Source organism: Thermobia domestica, chromosome 11 (assembly GCF_964235325.1).
Source record: "Thermobia domestica chromosome 11, izTheDome1.hap1.1, whole genome shotgun sequence".
Taxonomy (NCBI): Eukaryota; Metazoa; Arthropoda; class Insecta; order Zygentoma; family Lepismatidae; genus Thermobia; species Thermobia domestica.
This window is the reverse complement of record NC_137464.1, coordinates 183,397,893-183,417,103: the sequence shown is the minus strand read 5'-3', so window position 1 is coordinate 183,417,103 and position 19,211 is coordinate 183,397,893. Positions and strand designations below refer to the sequence as shown.

The following is a 19,211-nucleotide window of genomic DNA, read 5'->3' as shown; positions in this document are numbered from 1 at the left end:
GTAGACACTTACAGGGCTCACAGTGGTCTGGTCTCTTGTAAATAGTTGAAAAATTACCAAAAAGTGACCAAAAGCACACGAAAAAGTGACCAAAATCTCATCATGCCCCTTTTTTCCTTTGTCAATTTCTCCATCACCTGTCTATGTTGTTTTGTTTCATCTTTTCTTCTTTACTTCTTCTTTTTGAGCTTCCTTCTTTCTTAGGTTTTGAAGTATGCTTTGTAGTTACGGTTAGCAGACTTAGCAGATGTAAGAAGCTTCAGAGTAAATGGAACCAGTTCTGGCCTATTTCCGGATTTCTTCATCCCAGACATTTAACTTAGCATTGAGAGTTCTCAAAGCCATGAAATATTCAAATTCGTCACCTACTCTTAAGAAGAACATACAAGAAGCATAACACAAGACGAACATGATGAACCACATAAACACACACACACAACATTGAGCGGAGCGTTAACTATTACTAAAGAAAACGATTATGATAGAAGAAAGAATAGACACAGAAGGGTTCTCAACTCCACCTTGAGAGCTTAAGAATCCACCAACCATCCACTGTGCTTTAGAAAGAATAAAAGTTGAAGTGAGAATAAAGCTGACTGTTTCACACGTGGCAGCAAGTACTGAAGCTTTCAGAAGAGTAATAAATAACAAGTTTCTGCCTTTTTTCATTTATTTTTATAATATTTTTCTTAGAAAACTGCCAATGCAAAACATAAATCACACGAAAAAGTCCATTTACCTCCCCAAAAAGTAACTTTTAGTTATATATATATATATATATATATATATATATATATATATATATATATATATATATATATATATATATATATATATATATATATATATATATAAAAGTGACTCGCTATGAGCCCTGCACTTAGAACGCATAAGCTACTTGTGATCGTTTTTCACACATATTCGAGTGAAGCTATATCTTTACCCTCCTAAGCGTGCTAAAGGACCTTTCCACTGTGCACGTTGTAGGAGGAATGAACAAAAATTTATTATGGCTGTACGGACAGCAAGAAACAAGTTTGTGTTAGTGAAAAACATAGCAACATCACAATAAGGCTCAGATGTTTTGTACATCCAGTATTAATATCACAATTCCCTTTCTGCTTTCAAATTTTTAATATCATAGGAGCATTGGAAAGCCTCCAGTTTGTGACGATATTCTGCAACTTGTGTGCTGAAAGCAAATAAACAGTTGGAAACGAAACAGTAGTATTTTCAGAAAAAAATAATTTATGCGAATTTATTAAAGAGTCTAAATATGGGATAAACAATGAAATATGATAGTATTCTTCACATGAGAAAGGTTCCAAATTATGTCCAAAAGTCTGTTTCGAAAGTACGCTGGGAGTTTTCATTTCAATGTCAAGTATATTATAGAGTGATTCCATTTCAAATCGTCCAGGGTGGTCCACACGACTGTCTCAGATTTAGTTCATTTTTTAAAATAAGAAACTACATACAAAATTATTAGACCCATATTTTTTCTTTTTGCTGAAAAAAATTTTTTCTTCGATATACAGCCTTCCAAAATGGCCGCCCTCCTCTCGGATTGCTCGAAAAACTGAAAAACATGTCAAATTAAAACTTTTATTGTAGAGAAACGAGTGTACTTAGTAACGTAATCGCAATAGCAGGAAGAGTATAAAGTTGTATGTTTCGTTGGAGGGCCAAAATTTGTCTATTGGTCCAATAGGAATCGCGCAATTCACTCGCAATGTTGCCAACTTTGATGAAATTTTTGCTAACTTCAAACATTTTTTTTTCTGTCCTCACGAGCAATATCAACCATCTGCTTCTAGCATCGAAATCTACTCCATAAGGTCTCTTAAAAATGTAAAGGACGTACGTTTCTGATTATTACATCCCACGTTATAGCATGATGAAAAGCTGAAAATTTCATTAAGACGCCATGTTTGGACGCCATTTTCTCAAAAACCCCACCTTTTAAAAATCTGATTTTTTTACATGTATTCGAGAAGTACCTAAGTATTTAATATCCGTTAACCGTTCATGCGGCTGCAGCCCCTAACATTCGCAATTAATTATTGAAATTTCGATTTTTGTACTTGCAATGTAAATATTTCCTATGGAAATTTAGGTCCTATACACAAGGCGATTTGAAAGGGAGTATGAAAATTTTGAGAGATGAATCCTGACATCAAATCCAGTAGAAAAGTTCCTGTAAACATGAGTCGAATTCCGCTTCGTTTTCGAGTTACAGGGTTTCCAACTCGGGACCCAAAATCGGTTCGGGACAATAGAAAATAATATATATATATATTTTGCGTTAAATCAGAAACTGTGTGTTAAAGCTTTGATAAAGTTCAGAAAGTTGATTTGTATCAATATGATGATTTTTACGTGCGTTGCAATTCAGTTGGCAGTGTTGCCAACTTGCTAGAATTATTATTATTTTTTTTTTTTTGAAATGACACTACGTGGATTTTATTTGATATTTGGTATTCAGTAATAATTGCAAACATCACACGAAGCACAATTTTCCCTCACATCACCACAGTTTTCGAAAACTTACGTGTATTTCGTTAAAAGGTTTTATCTCGTGCGTTATTGATAGTTTGTGTGATTCGGTGTCGTGAACATCGTCCTAGTGTTCTCTGGAACCATGAAAATTGTTTTCACTGGTAACGTGACATTGTAGTGCACTAGTTACAGTGTTTGTGTGAATAACAATGGGGAAGTCCTGCACAGAGAAAAATCCGATCTCCGTACAGCGGTATATTGTACAAATATACGTTATCCTCTTGCTTACTATAGAAATCATTTTTTCTCAGTGTATTACAGTAAGTACCGTATTAAATGTGTTGATAATTCTAAAAAGCATAAGATAATTGTGTACAGAAAGAATTCTTGACAAACATTTTGTCTTGCGGTAAAATATATGTATTGCGTGCAGCGCGTCTGCCAAAACGTAGTATTAGGAGAGGATAATTATTCGTGTAAAGGGTGCTTTGAATATTTACCGTGAACAACGTGAGTGTGTGTGATATATTGGTGATCACGAAAGAAGATTTGAATATGAAACTATGCACCAGCAAGATAAAGAATTTGTTCCTCTGAATTTAGATTTGGAAACCATTAACCAGACAGTTAACATGCTAAACATGAATGTGCCCCCATTAAAACGGCCGTTATCGGTGACACCTAGACTACGGAGAAGGATTCACATCTCAAAATTTTTCATACTGCCTTTCAAATCGCCTTGTGTACAAGACACAAATAATCATCCTCCCCTAATAGTACGTTTGGGCTGACACGCAGTACGCAATCCATATATTTTACCGCAAGATAAATTTTTTGTTTAGAATTCTTTCTGCGCAATCATCTTACGGCTTTTAGCATAATCAACACATTTAATACGGTCCTTACTGTAATAGGACTTCCCCATTGTTATTCACACAAACACTTAACTAGTGCACTACAATGTCATGTTACCAGTGTAAACAATTTTCATGGTTCCAGGGAACACTAGGACGATGTTCACGACACCGAATCACACAAACTATCAATAACGCACGAGATAAAACCTTTTAATGAAATACACGTAAGTTTTCGAAAACTGTGGTGATGTGAGGGAAAATTGTGCTTCGTGTGATGTTTGCAATTATTACTGAATACCAAATATCAAATAAAATCCACGTAGTCATTTCAAAAAAAAAATAATAATAATTCTAGCAAGTTGGCAACACTGCCAACTGAATTGCAACGCACGTAAAAATCATCATATTGATACAAATCAACTTTCTGAACTTTATCAAAGCTTTAACACACAGTTTCTGATTTAACGCAAAATATATATATATATTATTTTCTATTGTCCCGAACCGATTTTGGGTCCCGAGTTGGAAACCCTGTAACTCGAAAACGAAGCGGAATTCGACTCATGTTTACAGGAACTTTTCTACTGGATTTGATGTCAGGATTCATCTCTCAAAATTTTCATACTCCCTTTCAAATCGCCTTGTGTATAGGACCTAAATTTCCATAGGAAATATTTACATTGCAAGTACAAAAATCGAAATTTCAATAATTAATTGCGAATGTTAGGGGCTGCAGCCGCATGAACGGTTAACGGATATTAAATACTTAGGTACTTCTCGAATACATGTAAAAAAATCAGATTTTTAAAAGGTGGGGTTTTTGAGAAAATGGCGTCCAAACATGGCGTCTTAATGAAATTTTCAGCTTTTCATCATGCTATAACGTGGGATGTAATAATCAGAAACGTACATCCTTTACATTTTTAAGAGACCTTATGGAGTAGATTTCGATGCTAGAAGCAGATGGTTGATATTGCTCGTGAGGACAGAAAAAAAAAATGTTTGAAGTTAGCAAAAATTTCATCAAAGTTGGCAACATTGCGAGTGAATTGCGCGATTCCTATTGGACCAATAGACAAATTTTGGCCCTCCAACGAAACATACAACTTTATACTCTTCCTGCTATTGCGATTACGTTACTAAGTACACTCGTTTCTCTACAATAAAAGTTTTAATTTTACATGTTTTTCAGTTTTTCGAGCAATCCGAGAGGAGGGCGGCCATTTTGGAAGGCTGTATATCGAAGAAAAAATTTTTTTCAGCAAAAAGAAAAAATATGGGTCTAATAATTTTGTATGTAGTTTCTTATTTTAAAAAATGAACTAAATCTGAGACTATGATGGGGACCAATTGTGGTTTGCCTGGACGATTTGAAATGGAATTGGTCTATATCTATTTAGTGGTTAATAATATAATCAAAGTGAATTTAATGTTAAACTTGAATTAATTTTTCAAATCTACAGTCCATTAGCTTTCAAATAACGTAGAAATGAAGGCTATGTGAGTTCCGGGGGGGGGGGGGGGGCAGTATCGGATTATTTTTCGATTGGGAAGACGTACTTTCACAAACGTAATTTACAAACAGGAACAACAGGACCAATACAAAGTACAGATCAAAACTCAATTTCGTACTTCTTTTTATCAACATTTACGACAGTTATATTTCAGTCTTCAAAACGAAATAAAATCAATGATTGGACTTTTCCACTACATTAAATTGAAAATTTGTAACCAAAAAAATATGCAAAACTCCTTGTGCATGAAATCAATTTCTTACCTCAGCATATGCCAATCACAGTGACTGGATTTCACTATGAGACTGAAGGAACTTGCTACTTCGTTTATGCAAAACACAGCCTGTATTGTTCCTCCACAAACTGAACCTCCTTATCTGAGAAATAATATACTCTTCCAGTACCTTTAGTAAAGGGGGCGCACACAGAACAAATAATATTGGATATCGGAACAGGGCACACGTCGTTTTTTCTTGCAAAAGGCCAGTAAAAGGATGGAGCCGGTCCAAAATGGTGCATAAAATTGACTTCAGCATCATTTTCCTCTTCATCTTTACCTAACGCTAACCCAAAAACCCAATGGTTATCGTAAACACGTACAAGATACGAATTAGTGATGATGTCCGCGATGTTCATTCGAGAAGATGTCTTTTCTTCAGTAAAGTGAAAAATGGAACTGAAATCTGGATCAGCACTGATTCGCTTTATCACAATCGAGGTTTGGCTTAGAGGAGAGAACTGATGATATGATCGTATTCCAGGAATTGTTTTTGCACCAGAAAAACGATTTTGTAATTTAATTTTTTGCGTGTATCTGTGAGAGTTTCTTTTTTCAGCAAGCTGAAATGTATATGTTCAATGCGAGATCTACAGAAGGTAAAAACTTTTTCTGGCGTATTTAAAAAATCAGAACATCCTTGAAGGCTTTCTTTAGTAAGCAGACGTTTAATTGTTCCACCAACACCATCACATGGGGATTTACCATGGCTTGTAGCAAAAAATGACCATGATGCACTTAAGGAGAAATCCTCATAATGGTAACACAAGTTCATGAACTTTTTACAATTCTTGTGCTGCGCAGCGCATCCATCACTAAAGTAATTTACATTTTTGACATATGGAAATTGCTCTTTCAGAAAAGAAGTTATTTGTTTCTGAGTCTCATAAACAAATGCGACATCGTGTTCCAAGTCATCTGATATCACACTCAAACTAGAAACAGTCAGGTCTGCAGATACAGGAAGACGTGTATATAGTACTGCTGGATGTAGGGTACAGGAATCAGTAGACCAGTGATATCCTTGAACTTCGTCCTGAATTATGTAGGAATAATTTTCACTGAAGTCCATCAGAACGACGGCTGTCTCTGGCTCAAGATTTTTCTTTCTGTCCTTTAAGAAATGTGACTGTGTTTTGGAAATAAATGAATGTGGCACAAGCTTTTCAAGCTTTCGTATCAAAATTGTCACATACTCGTCCAGTGTGACAGTACTTTTCAGCAATTCTGTTCTGTCCGTTGATACACACTGGTAATATGTTACTTCCTCCCCAGGATCAAAATCCCGACTGTACACAGAACAAACCAGATGACGGATCAAGTCTTGATATGTCTCTTCTATATGACATGCATGCAGTAGGAGAATAACGTTTTGATGTATTGTACACACGCACACGGAATGTGTCCCAGCAGAACCTACTAATACACACCACTTAGGACGTAGCGTGCAAAATTTAGAAAATCCAGTTTTAATGTTGGGATGTTGATGTTTGAATGAGAAGTATAATTCTTTTAAATTGCCAAGTAATAATCGATTCTCCATGTGTACATTTTTTGAAATACTCACTTTTTTTCCAGGTAGAATTCTGGAATATTCATCATCAACGTAGAAATTCTTTACTATTTGAATTGTATCTTCACTCAGCTGTTTTCCCTTTCTCGATTCAGGAATAGCTAAAATTCCTTCATTCTTCAGAACTTCCCTTGCTTGCCGGACGGCATATTCACTCACATTAAATTCATCGACAATCTGTTTCCTGCTCCAAGACGAGAGCACTAAAGTTAACAGCTGTACTTTTTCTCTTCTAGTGATTTTACCTTGGAGTTTGGCCTTTATTAAATCAAGAAGTTTATCCATATCATGAGCCTTTTGTTTCACATCTTTTGAAATTTTACAAGAATCTTGTTTAGAGACAAGCTCTTTTCCCACAACTTTAGTTTTCAGAGCAGAACTTGCTGAGTCAAGCTTTCTTTTAGCATATGCAGGCTTGCTGTGTGACGGAATGGCATGGAATTTTAGAGGTGACTCACCTAATGCTGTAAGTGAAACCAGGGTGGATTGATTTAAATCACTTGATTTTTTTAATAAAAATCGTTGATTTAAATCAAATTCCGAAACAAAATAATGTAAAGTGAAAATAAGTAAAATCCCGTTTCTGTTCTGTTATTTCGGTTACGGAAGTTAATAATCATAATACAATGAGACTCAAATGTACAGTATGTACAGCACAGTATGAAAACAAGTGTCATACACAGGATGATTAGGGAAAATCCCGTTTTCAACGGGTAACGGAGCAATCCTGCTTTCTTCTCTTCGTAACAACGAGTTTGCATTTTTAAATCGTTAACTATTCCAACGGCGAAATCACCATCGACATTAAGATGAAAATTCTTTCGTGTGTGCGTCTGCTTGTTTGTTCCCATATAATAGGGCGTATTTAAAGGGGCCCTATCCCCTCTCCGATTTTTTTTTTTTTTTTAAGATTTATAACTTTAGGCGAAATTTATGTATTTCGTGCCTCAAACTAGTTCCATTAAAAAAAAATGCCTCTACCAAATATCAGTAACTTTTGTGAAAAAAGTGTCATTTTGATAAACGTTGCTATACTTTTTCCTTAATGCTTAACCTTTAAATTATATTACCTATTTTTATTCTATTAAAAATCGAATCTTTATTTTTTTATTTTATTTTATTTTTTTTTTAGACTGGAGGCATTCTAAAACATGTTACATATGCTTTCACGCTTTTCTGCGTCGAGACATAGTGTGTGATATCATAAATTTAAAAAGATATTTTTTGTTATGCCTATTATTCTTATTTTTTGGCGGGCTTACATTTTGCATTCAAAAGACTGAAACTTTGCACATTCTTTCAGTGCACCCCTTAGTATTTTTCAAATGTTTTCAGATATCTGCGTGAAAACAGGGGGGTCCAGAGGGGAAAATGTATAAAAAAAAAGATATTTTTAAGAAAATAGCTTTTTTCGAGATCAGATGGAGACATATGAATTGTACCGTTTGAAAGGCTGTTCTATTCTGAAGAAAATGATGTACGAACCATGATCCTAGGATAAATAGGGATGTTTCAGGAGACTGTTACCTGAGATCTTGTTTTATAGGGTAATCTGGGGTATTTGGGGATATTATTTTTCGCGGGCTTACTTTTGCACCTAGAAGATTGAAATTTTGCATATTTATTCAATGCACCCCTTAGTATTTTTCAGTGTTTTATATCTCTACCTTAAAACAGGGGGTTGGTCCAGGGGAGTAAAAAGTAAAAAAGTATATTTTTAACAGAAAATCCCTTTTTTCGTGACTTCCGCCCCAGATACACGATGGAGACATTTGAATGGTACGATCGAAAATCTTTTTTATATGAAGAGAATAATGTACAAATCACGACCCTAGAATAAATAGGGATGTCTGATGAAATGTTTACATTACATGCGGGTTATCTGGAGCATTGTTGGGATGTTCTTAGCTCATTGTTAAATATTTTCCCCGCCCTTACTATTCAAGACAGCTTGAGATTTTATACACACATTTAGTATATCCCTTAGTATTTCCCAGTTGATTTTGAGATATGTGCGTTAACACAAGAGAGTCCAGAGGGGATCAAAATTTGAAAAAAAAAAATCAGAAAAATCCCATTTTCTCACAATTTCCCGCTTCAGGGACATCATAGCGAAATGTGAATATTACCGTTTCAAAGGCCGTTCTATTCTGAAGAGAATGAGGTATGAACCATGATCCTAGGATAAATAGGGATGATGATGTAGCTGCTTGACTGAAAGTCTATAATTTACCTTTAAAAAGAAGCCATAATTTAAAAGGATTAAGAAACATTATTTTGGGATTGATATAGGTTAACAATTGGGGATTAATTCAAAATTCAACCCTAATACTATCACTTAGATAGCATAATTAGCATTTATTACTAATTCCTAATGCTTTTTCTTCAGTTCGCGATCTGTAATTTACTAGGAGAAAGATTTCATTTAAATAAAAAAAATCGATTTAAATCAAAAAAATGATTTTTTTCCACCCTGAGTGAAACATTAAGATACTCTACAGTTTCGTTTTTTGCGACAGATTCTTCTAAAACAGATACATCGTGTTCACTAAATCCGCCCACGTCTTTGCACTCAAAGGAAATCCCAAGTTTGTTTCTACAATTGCCGCATATCTTTTGTCCAGGAATAGCCTTTACAGAGTCAATGTTTTTATTAATTTCATTAGCAAAATGAACACTTACTTTTCGCAGAGCCTTAGAGATTGTTTTTTTGTGGTAATTAAATGGATCAAACAACTTGTCTGATAATGTTCATACTTCTTCGAGTAATATGTTTTATGATGTTCACAAACACTAGTTAACAAATCAGGACTGATTCCACTCCTTTGGGATAACAATTCTTTCTCGGATGCACTGATAATACAATGCAATTTGAACACCCGTGTATAGCTGTTTTTGTGGCATTCACTTTTAGTTTTCTTTCCTACACTGCACTGTTCTAATTCACTTTGCGACATCGTTGTAGGCCAAATTATCACTTGACAGGATGAACAACACTGTCTTGCAGCAACCCCAATAAGTATTCAGTCTTAAGCACTCAACACAACAAAAACATCTGCACAGAAACTCAGCTGAAACCGAAATGAACAAGTTACTGTTCGGCCACAATGCAAAATCAGGCAAGATTAGACATGTTCCTACTCGCATTGCTCAGACGAGATTTTTCACGTCAGCTTGGTAGTTCAAGACACAACTTGCATGTTCGCGTTAACTAAACGATTTTCAATCCGTAACTAGTCCTGCATTTGATTTGATAGTTTATTATGCATCGTGTACATTCACAGCTAAAAGTTCCGAGATGAAGAAATGAAATTTACTCGCCTTCCACTGTTGCAAATTCGGTCAATCTCACTTCGTTTCAAATACCGAAAGCTACACAATAGCTCTAAAAATAACAGTGAGTTTAGAACTTCAGATTGAGAAAGTATTTTATTCGGGTGCTCATGAAACGAACATTTGTCCTTGTGTACAGGTTGTCTCAAAAGTCCCCTGACATAGGGTAACTCGATTATTATCAGAGTTACAACAAAATGTAAGAGGGAAAATCGTCTCCAAATATGATGTTTTTAATCTAAAGTGAAGGAATTTTTAAAATCGAACTAGCCGTTTGGGCTGTACACTCTGTATGTGCCCAATGTTAAATGAAAATGAAACATTGCCATTCACCTGAACCCACAACGTAAGTGAAGTTACTGCCTTTTACGCTAACGTGTCGATTGCCAGCCCCATTTAAAACATGACCCCAATTCACCATACTTTTAAAAAAAATGTATCCACCTCCCCCAGCCCTCTATTAATAACAACATTGCATTTTCGTTTAACATTGGGCGCATAAAGAGTGCACAGCCCAAACGGCTAGACTGATTAAAAAAAAAAAAAAATCTTTCACTTTAGATTGAAAACATCATATTTGGAAACTGTTTTTCCTCTTACATTTTGTTATAACTATGATAATAAGTTACCCTATGTCAGGGCTTTTGAAACACCCTGTATATTTAACAACTACGAACGTAAAATCTTTGACACTATAGATACATATATCAACAAATATATTAAATAAATGTATACTCTTCAAGTCATACAAAACTTTGCATTATGACTAAGAGCTTGTACAATTAGATTAAGTTTGGTTGGCAGGACTTTTATCTGGCACTGGCTTCCCCTTAACTGTTATCTTCGTTTCTACTTTATTTGAAAGATAATGGACTGCAGATTTGGAAAATTAATTCAATTTTAACATTGAATTCACTTTGATTATATTAATATTTCGGCAAACAGAAAAAAAAAAAAAACTATAAATTTCGAGAATGAATGCTTCTGGCCTGGTTATCCCGCATCTCTGAACCCACACACATTTCAACACAAACAACACGTATACTTAGTAATTACTTGAGACCTGTGTGAGTGAATCGAGCAATAATGTGCCAATACCTTGTTTGCATCAATGGCAATAACACTTTACAGATGACACGAAAAGCTGGCGCATTGGACTTGAGGGTTAAACGAGAATTACTAACCGAAGCATTCATAAAACCACTAATTTTATTTTACAGTCTCTTAGAACATACCTTAAGGTTCAATTTAAAATAAAAAAAAGAGCGGCAATTTAATTGGTCCGCCTCACAGCGATAATGCGCATTATGTAAAACTAGATATCTACACAAAAAAATTAACTATTTTGAAGTGCAAGGGTGCATTTTTACACTTAACCCTCGCAGGACCAAGCCCTCAGCACATTCTGAGATACCATTTTTGAACTGTAATTGTTCACAAAGGAAACAGAAGAGAAAGTTTTGTCCCGTGGAAATAAATATTTTATAAACTTGTTGACACAAAATAAAATTATTGAGTATGAGGTCACACATATTCACGATTAAAATGTCTAATTTCTAAACAGTGGCACTTTGTAACCCCCCCTGGTCCTGCGAGGGTTAATGTACAGCAATCTTGATGGTTTTATTATTATTATTATTATTATTATTATTATTAGCTCTACAGACTTACATGAACCTCGGATAGAAATATCCAAGTGATACAATGCTTAGATACTGAGATATGAATTTTTGTATTAAGCTCTACGAAATATTAGATGGCCTCGAGAACGACCAGGATGCCTGAAATTCTGAAACTTTGGTCTCGCATTTCTCACAAACTATTAGGATTTCGGAAGAAAAATTTTACAGGTCTTCATGCCTTAGTAGTGTTAACAAGTACACGAAGTTTCATTAAAATCTGAATTGGTGGGTGACATGGCCTGGGTGATTTGACGTGGAATGAGCCAATTGATGTTAAAGAGTGATAAAATTTTAACTAATTGAGCGTTATATTACCGAACATGAACTTCATAGTGACTTATATGGGAAAAGAAAGTGAACTATTCGTAACTAAGACACAAAAGAACATGCGGGGCTCGAACCCGCCTTCATTCGCTAATGCTCGCTCGGCAATACCATGTGAATTAAATATCGGTAACCTAACCTAAACTAATTTAACATATAGAAACATAAAACGACCGAATCCGACTAGAATATTGCAATAAAGGGGGTATGTTTAGTACAAGGTGTCCAGAAGCACGTAAAAAACACAAAATTTACATGAGAAATGAGTCATGCAAGTACTTAGACGTAACATAACGTAACCAAATCTAACCTAACATAAACTAAGGTAAGCTAACCTGAACTAACCTAAACTAACGTAATGTTAGTAGAAATAAGCGAAATTCTATTATTCTTTGGAAAATTATGTGAGACTCCTACACTAATATAACATAAACTAAACTAACCTAACGTAACCTAAACTAGCCTAACCTAACTTAAACTAACCAACCCTACCCTAAACTAACCGAATGTGAACATAAATTACCAAAATTGTAACATTTTTTTAGAGAAAAGAGCTGGGCCCCTTCGGCTAAACATAGGCCCAAAACAGTCGATGAAAAACCCGGCCCCCATCGCTAAGGACCTCAATTCATATAGTAATGCTGAGCGAGATAGTGGGTGAAGGCGGGTTAACAGCTGGGCTGAATACTTATTTATTATAACTCAATGGATGCTGGTCAGTAATTTAGAACCCTGCCCCGCGTTAATAAATACTTTTCTCGAAATTCACAGTTCTTCTGCAAGAAAAATGCAAAAGTCCATGGTAATAGTATACATGAGAACGTCGTGATCTCCGTTTCTTCTGTGTTCTATTACCACTTCTACATGAAATACCATAAATTTTCTACGTAGTGCAATAGTAAGAAGTATCCATGTGCACAAGACATGCGATATGCGTTAAATTCTCCCCCCCCCTTACACACACATAGTTATAGATAAAGTACAAGGGCACTATACATGCAGATATGAAGTACAGGTACGTTCTGTTTTATTTTCGTATCAGTCGATAAGTAAATCAAAGTCGCTTTGTTACCCCCTTGGTAAGTTCGTAGATACTCAATGAATAATCCCTGAAAGTATGAGCGTCCAGCTCCTTCGGGAACTGACGCGGCTTTATGTATACTATATCCCTCGGTTTCTACTTATTACCACTTACATAATTAGGCCGTTATTGGTATTTTATCTATTACTGTTTTCTCTTTATTTCTGTTCGGTGTATCATTCTCTCTTTGTTTTCGTGGTAGTTCTCGTATTCAGATCATCTGTCAACAGCGATTGGAACTATGTTTGCCCTAAACTATAATTGTTCCACCTGTGCGATATTTCCTTGTACTTAAAGATTATACTTAATTGATAATTTAATTTAAAACAATAATCAATAAGGAATTACGACATCTTTAACTAAAAACCTACCAGATGCCACTAAATTAAATCACAGAGATATCTGTATTTAAATGATGTGATAGATAATTTGCACAGTCACCTATTTTCATGTGGTACTTCCTAATCCAACATCCCTTACACATGTGTTTCTGCTGCATCTGTTCAGAATACATTGCGTTACTACGAACGGTGATATTTAAATTGGAATAAACATGGGATTAATGTTACTCTCTCCTAAATTGCTTTTGAATTTGGATGCTGTTTAACGATCAATTTCCCTGTTCATAATCAAATTTGGGAATGTTCTTTAAACGAGAATATTTCAATCTAAGATGACCATATTAGTAAATGGTAAACATTTTGCTAAAAAGGGAAATGAGCCATGTCGCAAATTGCACTAGAATGTCAATTGTTTTGCGCCTGGAAATTTCAGTGGCCGAAAAGATGCGTTTGTAATTTAAGTAAGTATACCTTTTCTTAAATAAGAACGTTTTTGGTATATAATATATATTTTTGTATATAATTTAGGGAAAATTAAAATGTTAGTTCATAATAAACAATAAAAGTAATTCTACCGAAGTTGAAGACGAGTTTTGGTGGACCAGTGACATTCATAGTAGGTCATCTTAAAACTGAAAGTATTTGATGTACAGGTTTCAGGTCAATGTATAACTTTAGTCCATACTGTACTTTCCTGTATGTGTAAAATCCTGTAGTGGGAATAATTAAAACTGTTTATCACACGACTTAGGAAGCGGTTCAACACTGCAGACACAACCGTGCTTGAGGTTTTTATATTATAATAATAAATGTTCTCACCATCTATTGTAATATATATTAACCTCTCTCTGTTTGGGGCCACCCAGAGTTTTTCCCTTAATATTTACACTACGGTACCTAAAATTTTATGCATTCCACGCTTTTACGATCGACGCACGTGCCTCCAGCTTCAGTTTGCAACACAGACAACAAAACAGGGGTAAACATATATGGAGAAGGTTCTAGAACACAGATCCCCTATATAGTTTAGTAGATAGGTTAGTTTCTGTCTGTACCGAAGTTTAGTATTTAATTCACATAGTACGGCGGGGCGAGCGTTAGCGAGTGAAGGCGGGTTAGAGCCCTGCAGGGCACGTTATTTACTGTCTTTATTACAGCTATACAGGGTTTGTCCGGGAAGTAATAGGACTGATTTTATTCCGCCATGACTGTACTTCGGAGCGTGCGCGCACCGACTAGATCCGGTAGAGGGCGTTCGTACTAACGAACGAGCGGCTGGTCAGTTGCCTCCGAGCACACGGAGAGTCAGGACAGACTTTTTCGCGCGACGTGTTTCTGTGAGTGGTGCAAGCCGAAAATGCAGCGTTCGTTAGAGCCAGGGTTGGCTGGTTTAAACCAGCTGGTTTTTTTAAAAAAACCAACTGGTTTAAACCAAAAAAAAAAAATGTTCGTAAAAGTGTAAGTGTTTGTAAAATCTTGATGAACACACATTTGTGGGTTATCACGTTTCACTCCCGTATATTATTCGTATTATATTCAGACCTAAATTCCCCATTCATTACTCAAAAAGATTATACTACAAAAGCAACTTTTTTTTTTTTTTTTTTTTTTTTACAAGTTTATAAATGTTTATTTTGTGATTTTTTTTGTAGTTGTTATTATTGTTATGTAATTGCAATCGAAGAAAAATTCTAAATATTGTTTCGTTTCAATGTTTACTATTGATAAAATACATCGAAAATGCCGTACTTTTTGTGTGTTTGGGGGGGTGTCATACAGACCCCACGAGAGGCATTTAGTGAAATAAGTATCTTTAATATCTATTTATGTATAAATGAGTCTGAGCCAAAGTGGACTCAAATAATTCGTATCTTTATTCACTTTTCATATTGATATGCAGATTAAGTCGGTATATTTCTTTAATTTGGACCAATAAAAGTCGTTGTTAACTAACTCGAACTAAATTAGTTCTTCTGTACTCCGTCGTACTTTGAAATTGTTCATATGTAATTCTGTGTAATGGTTTCACTTGTGCAACTGTTTATCTTTTTGTCCTTCTGAAATGACTCTTGACTAGTGCTGTTGAATTTTTGTGACATTTGCGGTTTTCGGTTTTTCAGAAAACCGGTTTTCTGAAAACCGAAAACCGCAAATGCGGTTTTCAAAACCGAAACCGCAAAAGCGGTTTTCAAAACCGAAACCGCACATGCGGTTTTCAAAACCGAAACCGCAAAAGCGGTTTTCAAAACCGAAACCGCAAATGCGGTTTTCAAAACCGAAACCGCACATGCGGTTTTCAAAACCGAAACCGCAAATGCGGTTTTCAAAACCGAAACCGCAAAAGCGGTTTTCAAAACCGAAACCGCAAATGCGGTTTTCGAAACTGAAACCGCAAAAGCTCTTTTCGAAAGCGAAAGCCACCCGAAACCGTGTTTGCGGTTTTATAAGGGATTGCCCTTTTCAAAGCAGAAACAATGTTTGCTCTGTTTTTAATTACACCTTTTAACAATTGTGAAAGCATCTATCGATCGAGACAAATGAATTGATTTATATGTGTGTTTTAACTTTTTTTTTTTTTTTTTTTTTTTTTTTTGCTCCAAGGCTATTATGGTAATATGTGCAGCACAGTACGAAAGGGATAGTTCGATGGTTGTACAAGTCACAGTTAAATTAGGGTTGCCATATTTTAAAATCAGAAAAGTGAGGGTTCTAAACCGTAAGTATTAATGTGAACTTCCGTGTTACAAATACTGATTTGCGATCCTTAGTACTTTTTTTTAGTTATTTCTTTGATGACACTTCCAATGTACTTTTCGGCTGCAGGGAAGCAAACTGCATCCCACCTGATTTTCATATATGTTGTAAATTAGACCACAAGGAACACGAATATGAAGGAATTTTGACATTTCGAATGTCGGAACTCGAGATATTCGAACATAAATTGACCATGGAAGCAAACTGGACTCTACCTGATTTTTATATATTTTGTAAATTAGACCACAAGAAACACGAATATGAAGGAATTTTGACATTTCAAATGTCGGAACTCGAGATATTCGAACATAAATTGACCATGGAAGCAAACTGGACTCTACCTGATTTTTATATATTTTGTAAAGTAGACCACAAGGTACACGTATCTGAAGGAATTTTGACATTCCGAATTTCGGAACTCGAGATATTCGAACATAAAGTGAACACGGAAGCAAACTAGACCCCAATTGATTTTTATATATTTTGTAAATTAAACCACGAGGAACACGAATCTGAAGGAATTTTGACATTCCGAATTTCGGAACTCGAGATATTCGATCATAAACTGACCAGGAAGCAAAAATGACCCCATTTGATCTTTATATATTTTGTAAACTGGACCAAAATGAGCAATAATCTGAACGAATTTTGACATTCTGACTTCCCGAACTCGAGATACTAGAACTTATACAGTAGTTTTATGTAATATGTAAAAAAGTAACGAAGAAAGTTTTGTCGCTTTTTGACCTATGACTTACAGCATCGATATATCACCTAAGACGTACCTGGAAGATCAAAAACAGTACCCATCAGTATCAATGACCTTCTGCCAACGTTCGGGATGGGCATGGATTCCTTCGCGGTAGAACTTGGTTTACCGTGAAGCGAAGAAGGTATCAAGTGCATTTAGCACCTCTACTACGGAGTTGAACTGGAGTCCTCTAAAGTGAGTGTCCAAGGAAAGGAACAGGTGATAACAGGAAGGTACAATGTCCGGACAGTATGGCGCATGTAATAGTGTTTCCCATCCAAAGCGTAGGATGGTGTCCCGGCTCATTCTAGCTATGTGGGGTATAGCGTTGTTCCGTAACGGGGGAACCCCATAGCGATTGAAAAGTGTTGGCTCCAGGGTTTTGAGTTTTTCTTGAACACGGCTCAACTGCTGACAGTAGACAGTTGCATTGATGTTCTGCTCTGACCACCCGGTAGCAGTTCCCGATGCACGATGTCGTGAGCAGTCCACCAAACACACAGGAGGACTTTCTGCTGCATTGCTGATTTCAGCTGTTTTGGAACCAGTTCATGGGATTTTAACCAATGATGACGCCGTGGAGCTTCGTACAGGACCCACTTCTCAACACATGTCAACATCCTGTCCAGAAATGGCTCCTTCCTCAGACGAGACAGCAAAGAATCACAGGTGTCTGCACGCGTAGCCTTCTGGCCCGGAGACAAATCAGTGCTTCCCAAATTGATAGAGGTGCTGGCGAATGGTTTCTCCACTAACATTGAATGTTAGCCCCAGTTCCTCACATGTCTGTCCACAGTTCGGCTCAACTGCTACCTGAAGATCCTCATTTTGTACATGTGTTGGTCTTCCGGCACGTGTGGTGCGTCTTTCGTGAGTGTTTCGTCACCGTTCTTAAACTTGTTAAACCACCCTTGCACTGTCTGCGTAATCACGACACCTTCACGAAAGGCCTGAGGTATCTTCCGCTCTGCTGCAGTGGTATTCGATCCAAGTTTGAACTCGTATAGCATACACGCCCTTATGACGCTCTGTGGAGGTTCCATATTCACTCAGTCCTTACACAAATTCACGTTGTAACTGAACTGCCACAACCAGGTAGAATATTGGATATACCCACACCAACAACTGACCTTCGCCTTATATCCATTCGCATTCAACTCACGGTATGAAGGTCAATTTAACACAGACCTCCACAAAAAGCGACAGAACTTTCTTGGTTACCTTTATATATCTCACAGGACATAATATGTTTTGTATAGAGAATATTATGTTTTTTCATATAGATAGATAGCGTCTATATTAAACTTTAAGTTTTAATATCTCGAGTTCCGAAACTCGGAATGTCCAATTTCCTTCAGATTCGTGTTCCTTGTGGTCTAATTTACAAACTATATAAAGATCAGGGGAGGTCCAATTTGCTTCCCTGCATCCTACTTTTCAAACTAAACAGTTTTCCAGAGTGTACATTTTGCTTCAAACTGAGTTCTGCCCTGGCTAAGAAACGTAAATTCGCTTCTATAAGAGTTTTGAAAGTTACACTTGAAATTGTCGTTCGGCATTCTTGTAGCTTATGAAGGCATGATTAATTCAAGTATGTTTGTCAAAACATCTACAAACGAATATTCATTCGTATAGAACTTCCAATACATTACATTAAAAACACATGAACTACACAAAGAAAACCATTGTGCATTAGAGCAGATCTCTTATTAGCAAATGATTCTGCACACGCGCACTGCTCAGATAGCCCAGAGCCTGAGCCTGAGCCCGAGCGCGAGTTCAAATTTAACTCAATCGCGATTGAGATTGTCAGAGGTGTAACGGTTTACGTTGAATGTACCATACCAACTAAGTCCTCTTAGATTTTTCTCCAATCCCAAAAAGCGGGTGGTTTTTCGTGATTAAGATATGTTTAAGCGGGGGACGAATATAGAACCTGAAAATCGGGTGGTACCCGCTAAAATGGGTTAATAACCCAACACAAAGCTCAATAGAAATGAGGTATATCCCTATACACATGCAACTCACGAAATTCAATTTGAAATATCATCCACTTAGACCAGCGTTTCCCAACCTTTTTCAACTTGCGGCACACTACGGGTATAACTTGGATTCTCGCGGCACACTTATAGATATTATTATTTGTAAATATATATAAAAAATACCGTGGTATTTTTGCTGTGATTACTGATCTCCTTTTCACAGAGAAGAAAGCTCGATCACTG

General features: G+C 36.1%; 2 protein-coding genes across 5 annotated transcripts in view; one reads left to right on the top strand and one right to left on the bottom strand.

Moving 5' to 3' along the window:
* The window catches only part of dare (NADPH:adrenodoxin oxidoreductase, mitochondrial), a 126,297-nt gene extending 112,633 nt beyond the window's left edge, over positions 1–13,664 (bottom strand). Inside the window, exon 1 of one of the 3 annotated variants that reach the window (XM_081731416.1) lies at positions 13,512–13,664. Coding sequence is in view for 2 of the 3 variants with exons in the window: in XM_081731417.1 (XP_081587543.1) it covers positions 13,255–13,256 (2 nt within the window). In the remaining variant the exon portion in view is untranslated. Of the gene's footprint in view, positions 1–13,254; positions 13,394–13,511 lie in introns of those variants that run through there. The other 2 variants (XM_081731417.1, XM_081731415.1) reach the window with 2 other exon arrangements.
* Positions 13,665–13,690: 26 nt separating this feature from the next.
* The window catches only part of LOC145664605 (uncharacterized), an 84,671-nt gene continuing 79,150 nt past the window's right edge, over positions 13,691–19,211 (top strand). For both annotated transcript variants that reach the window (XM_081731413.1, XM_081731414.1), the window contains exon 1: positions 13,691–13,942. The gene's annotated coding sequence lies outside the window, so the exon portion shown is untranslated. The remainder of the gene's footprint in view (positions 13,943–19,211) is intronic.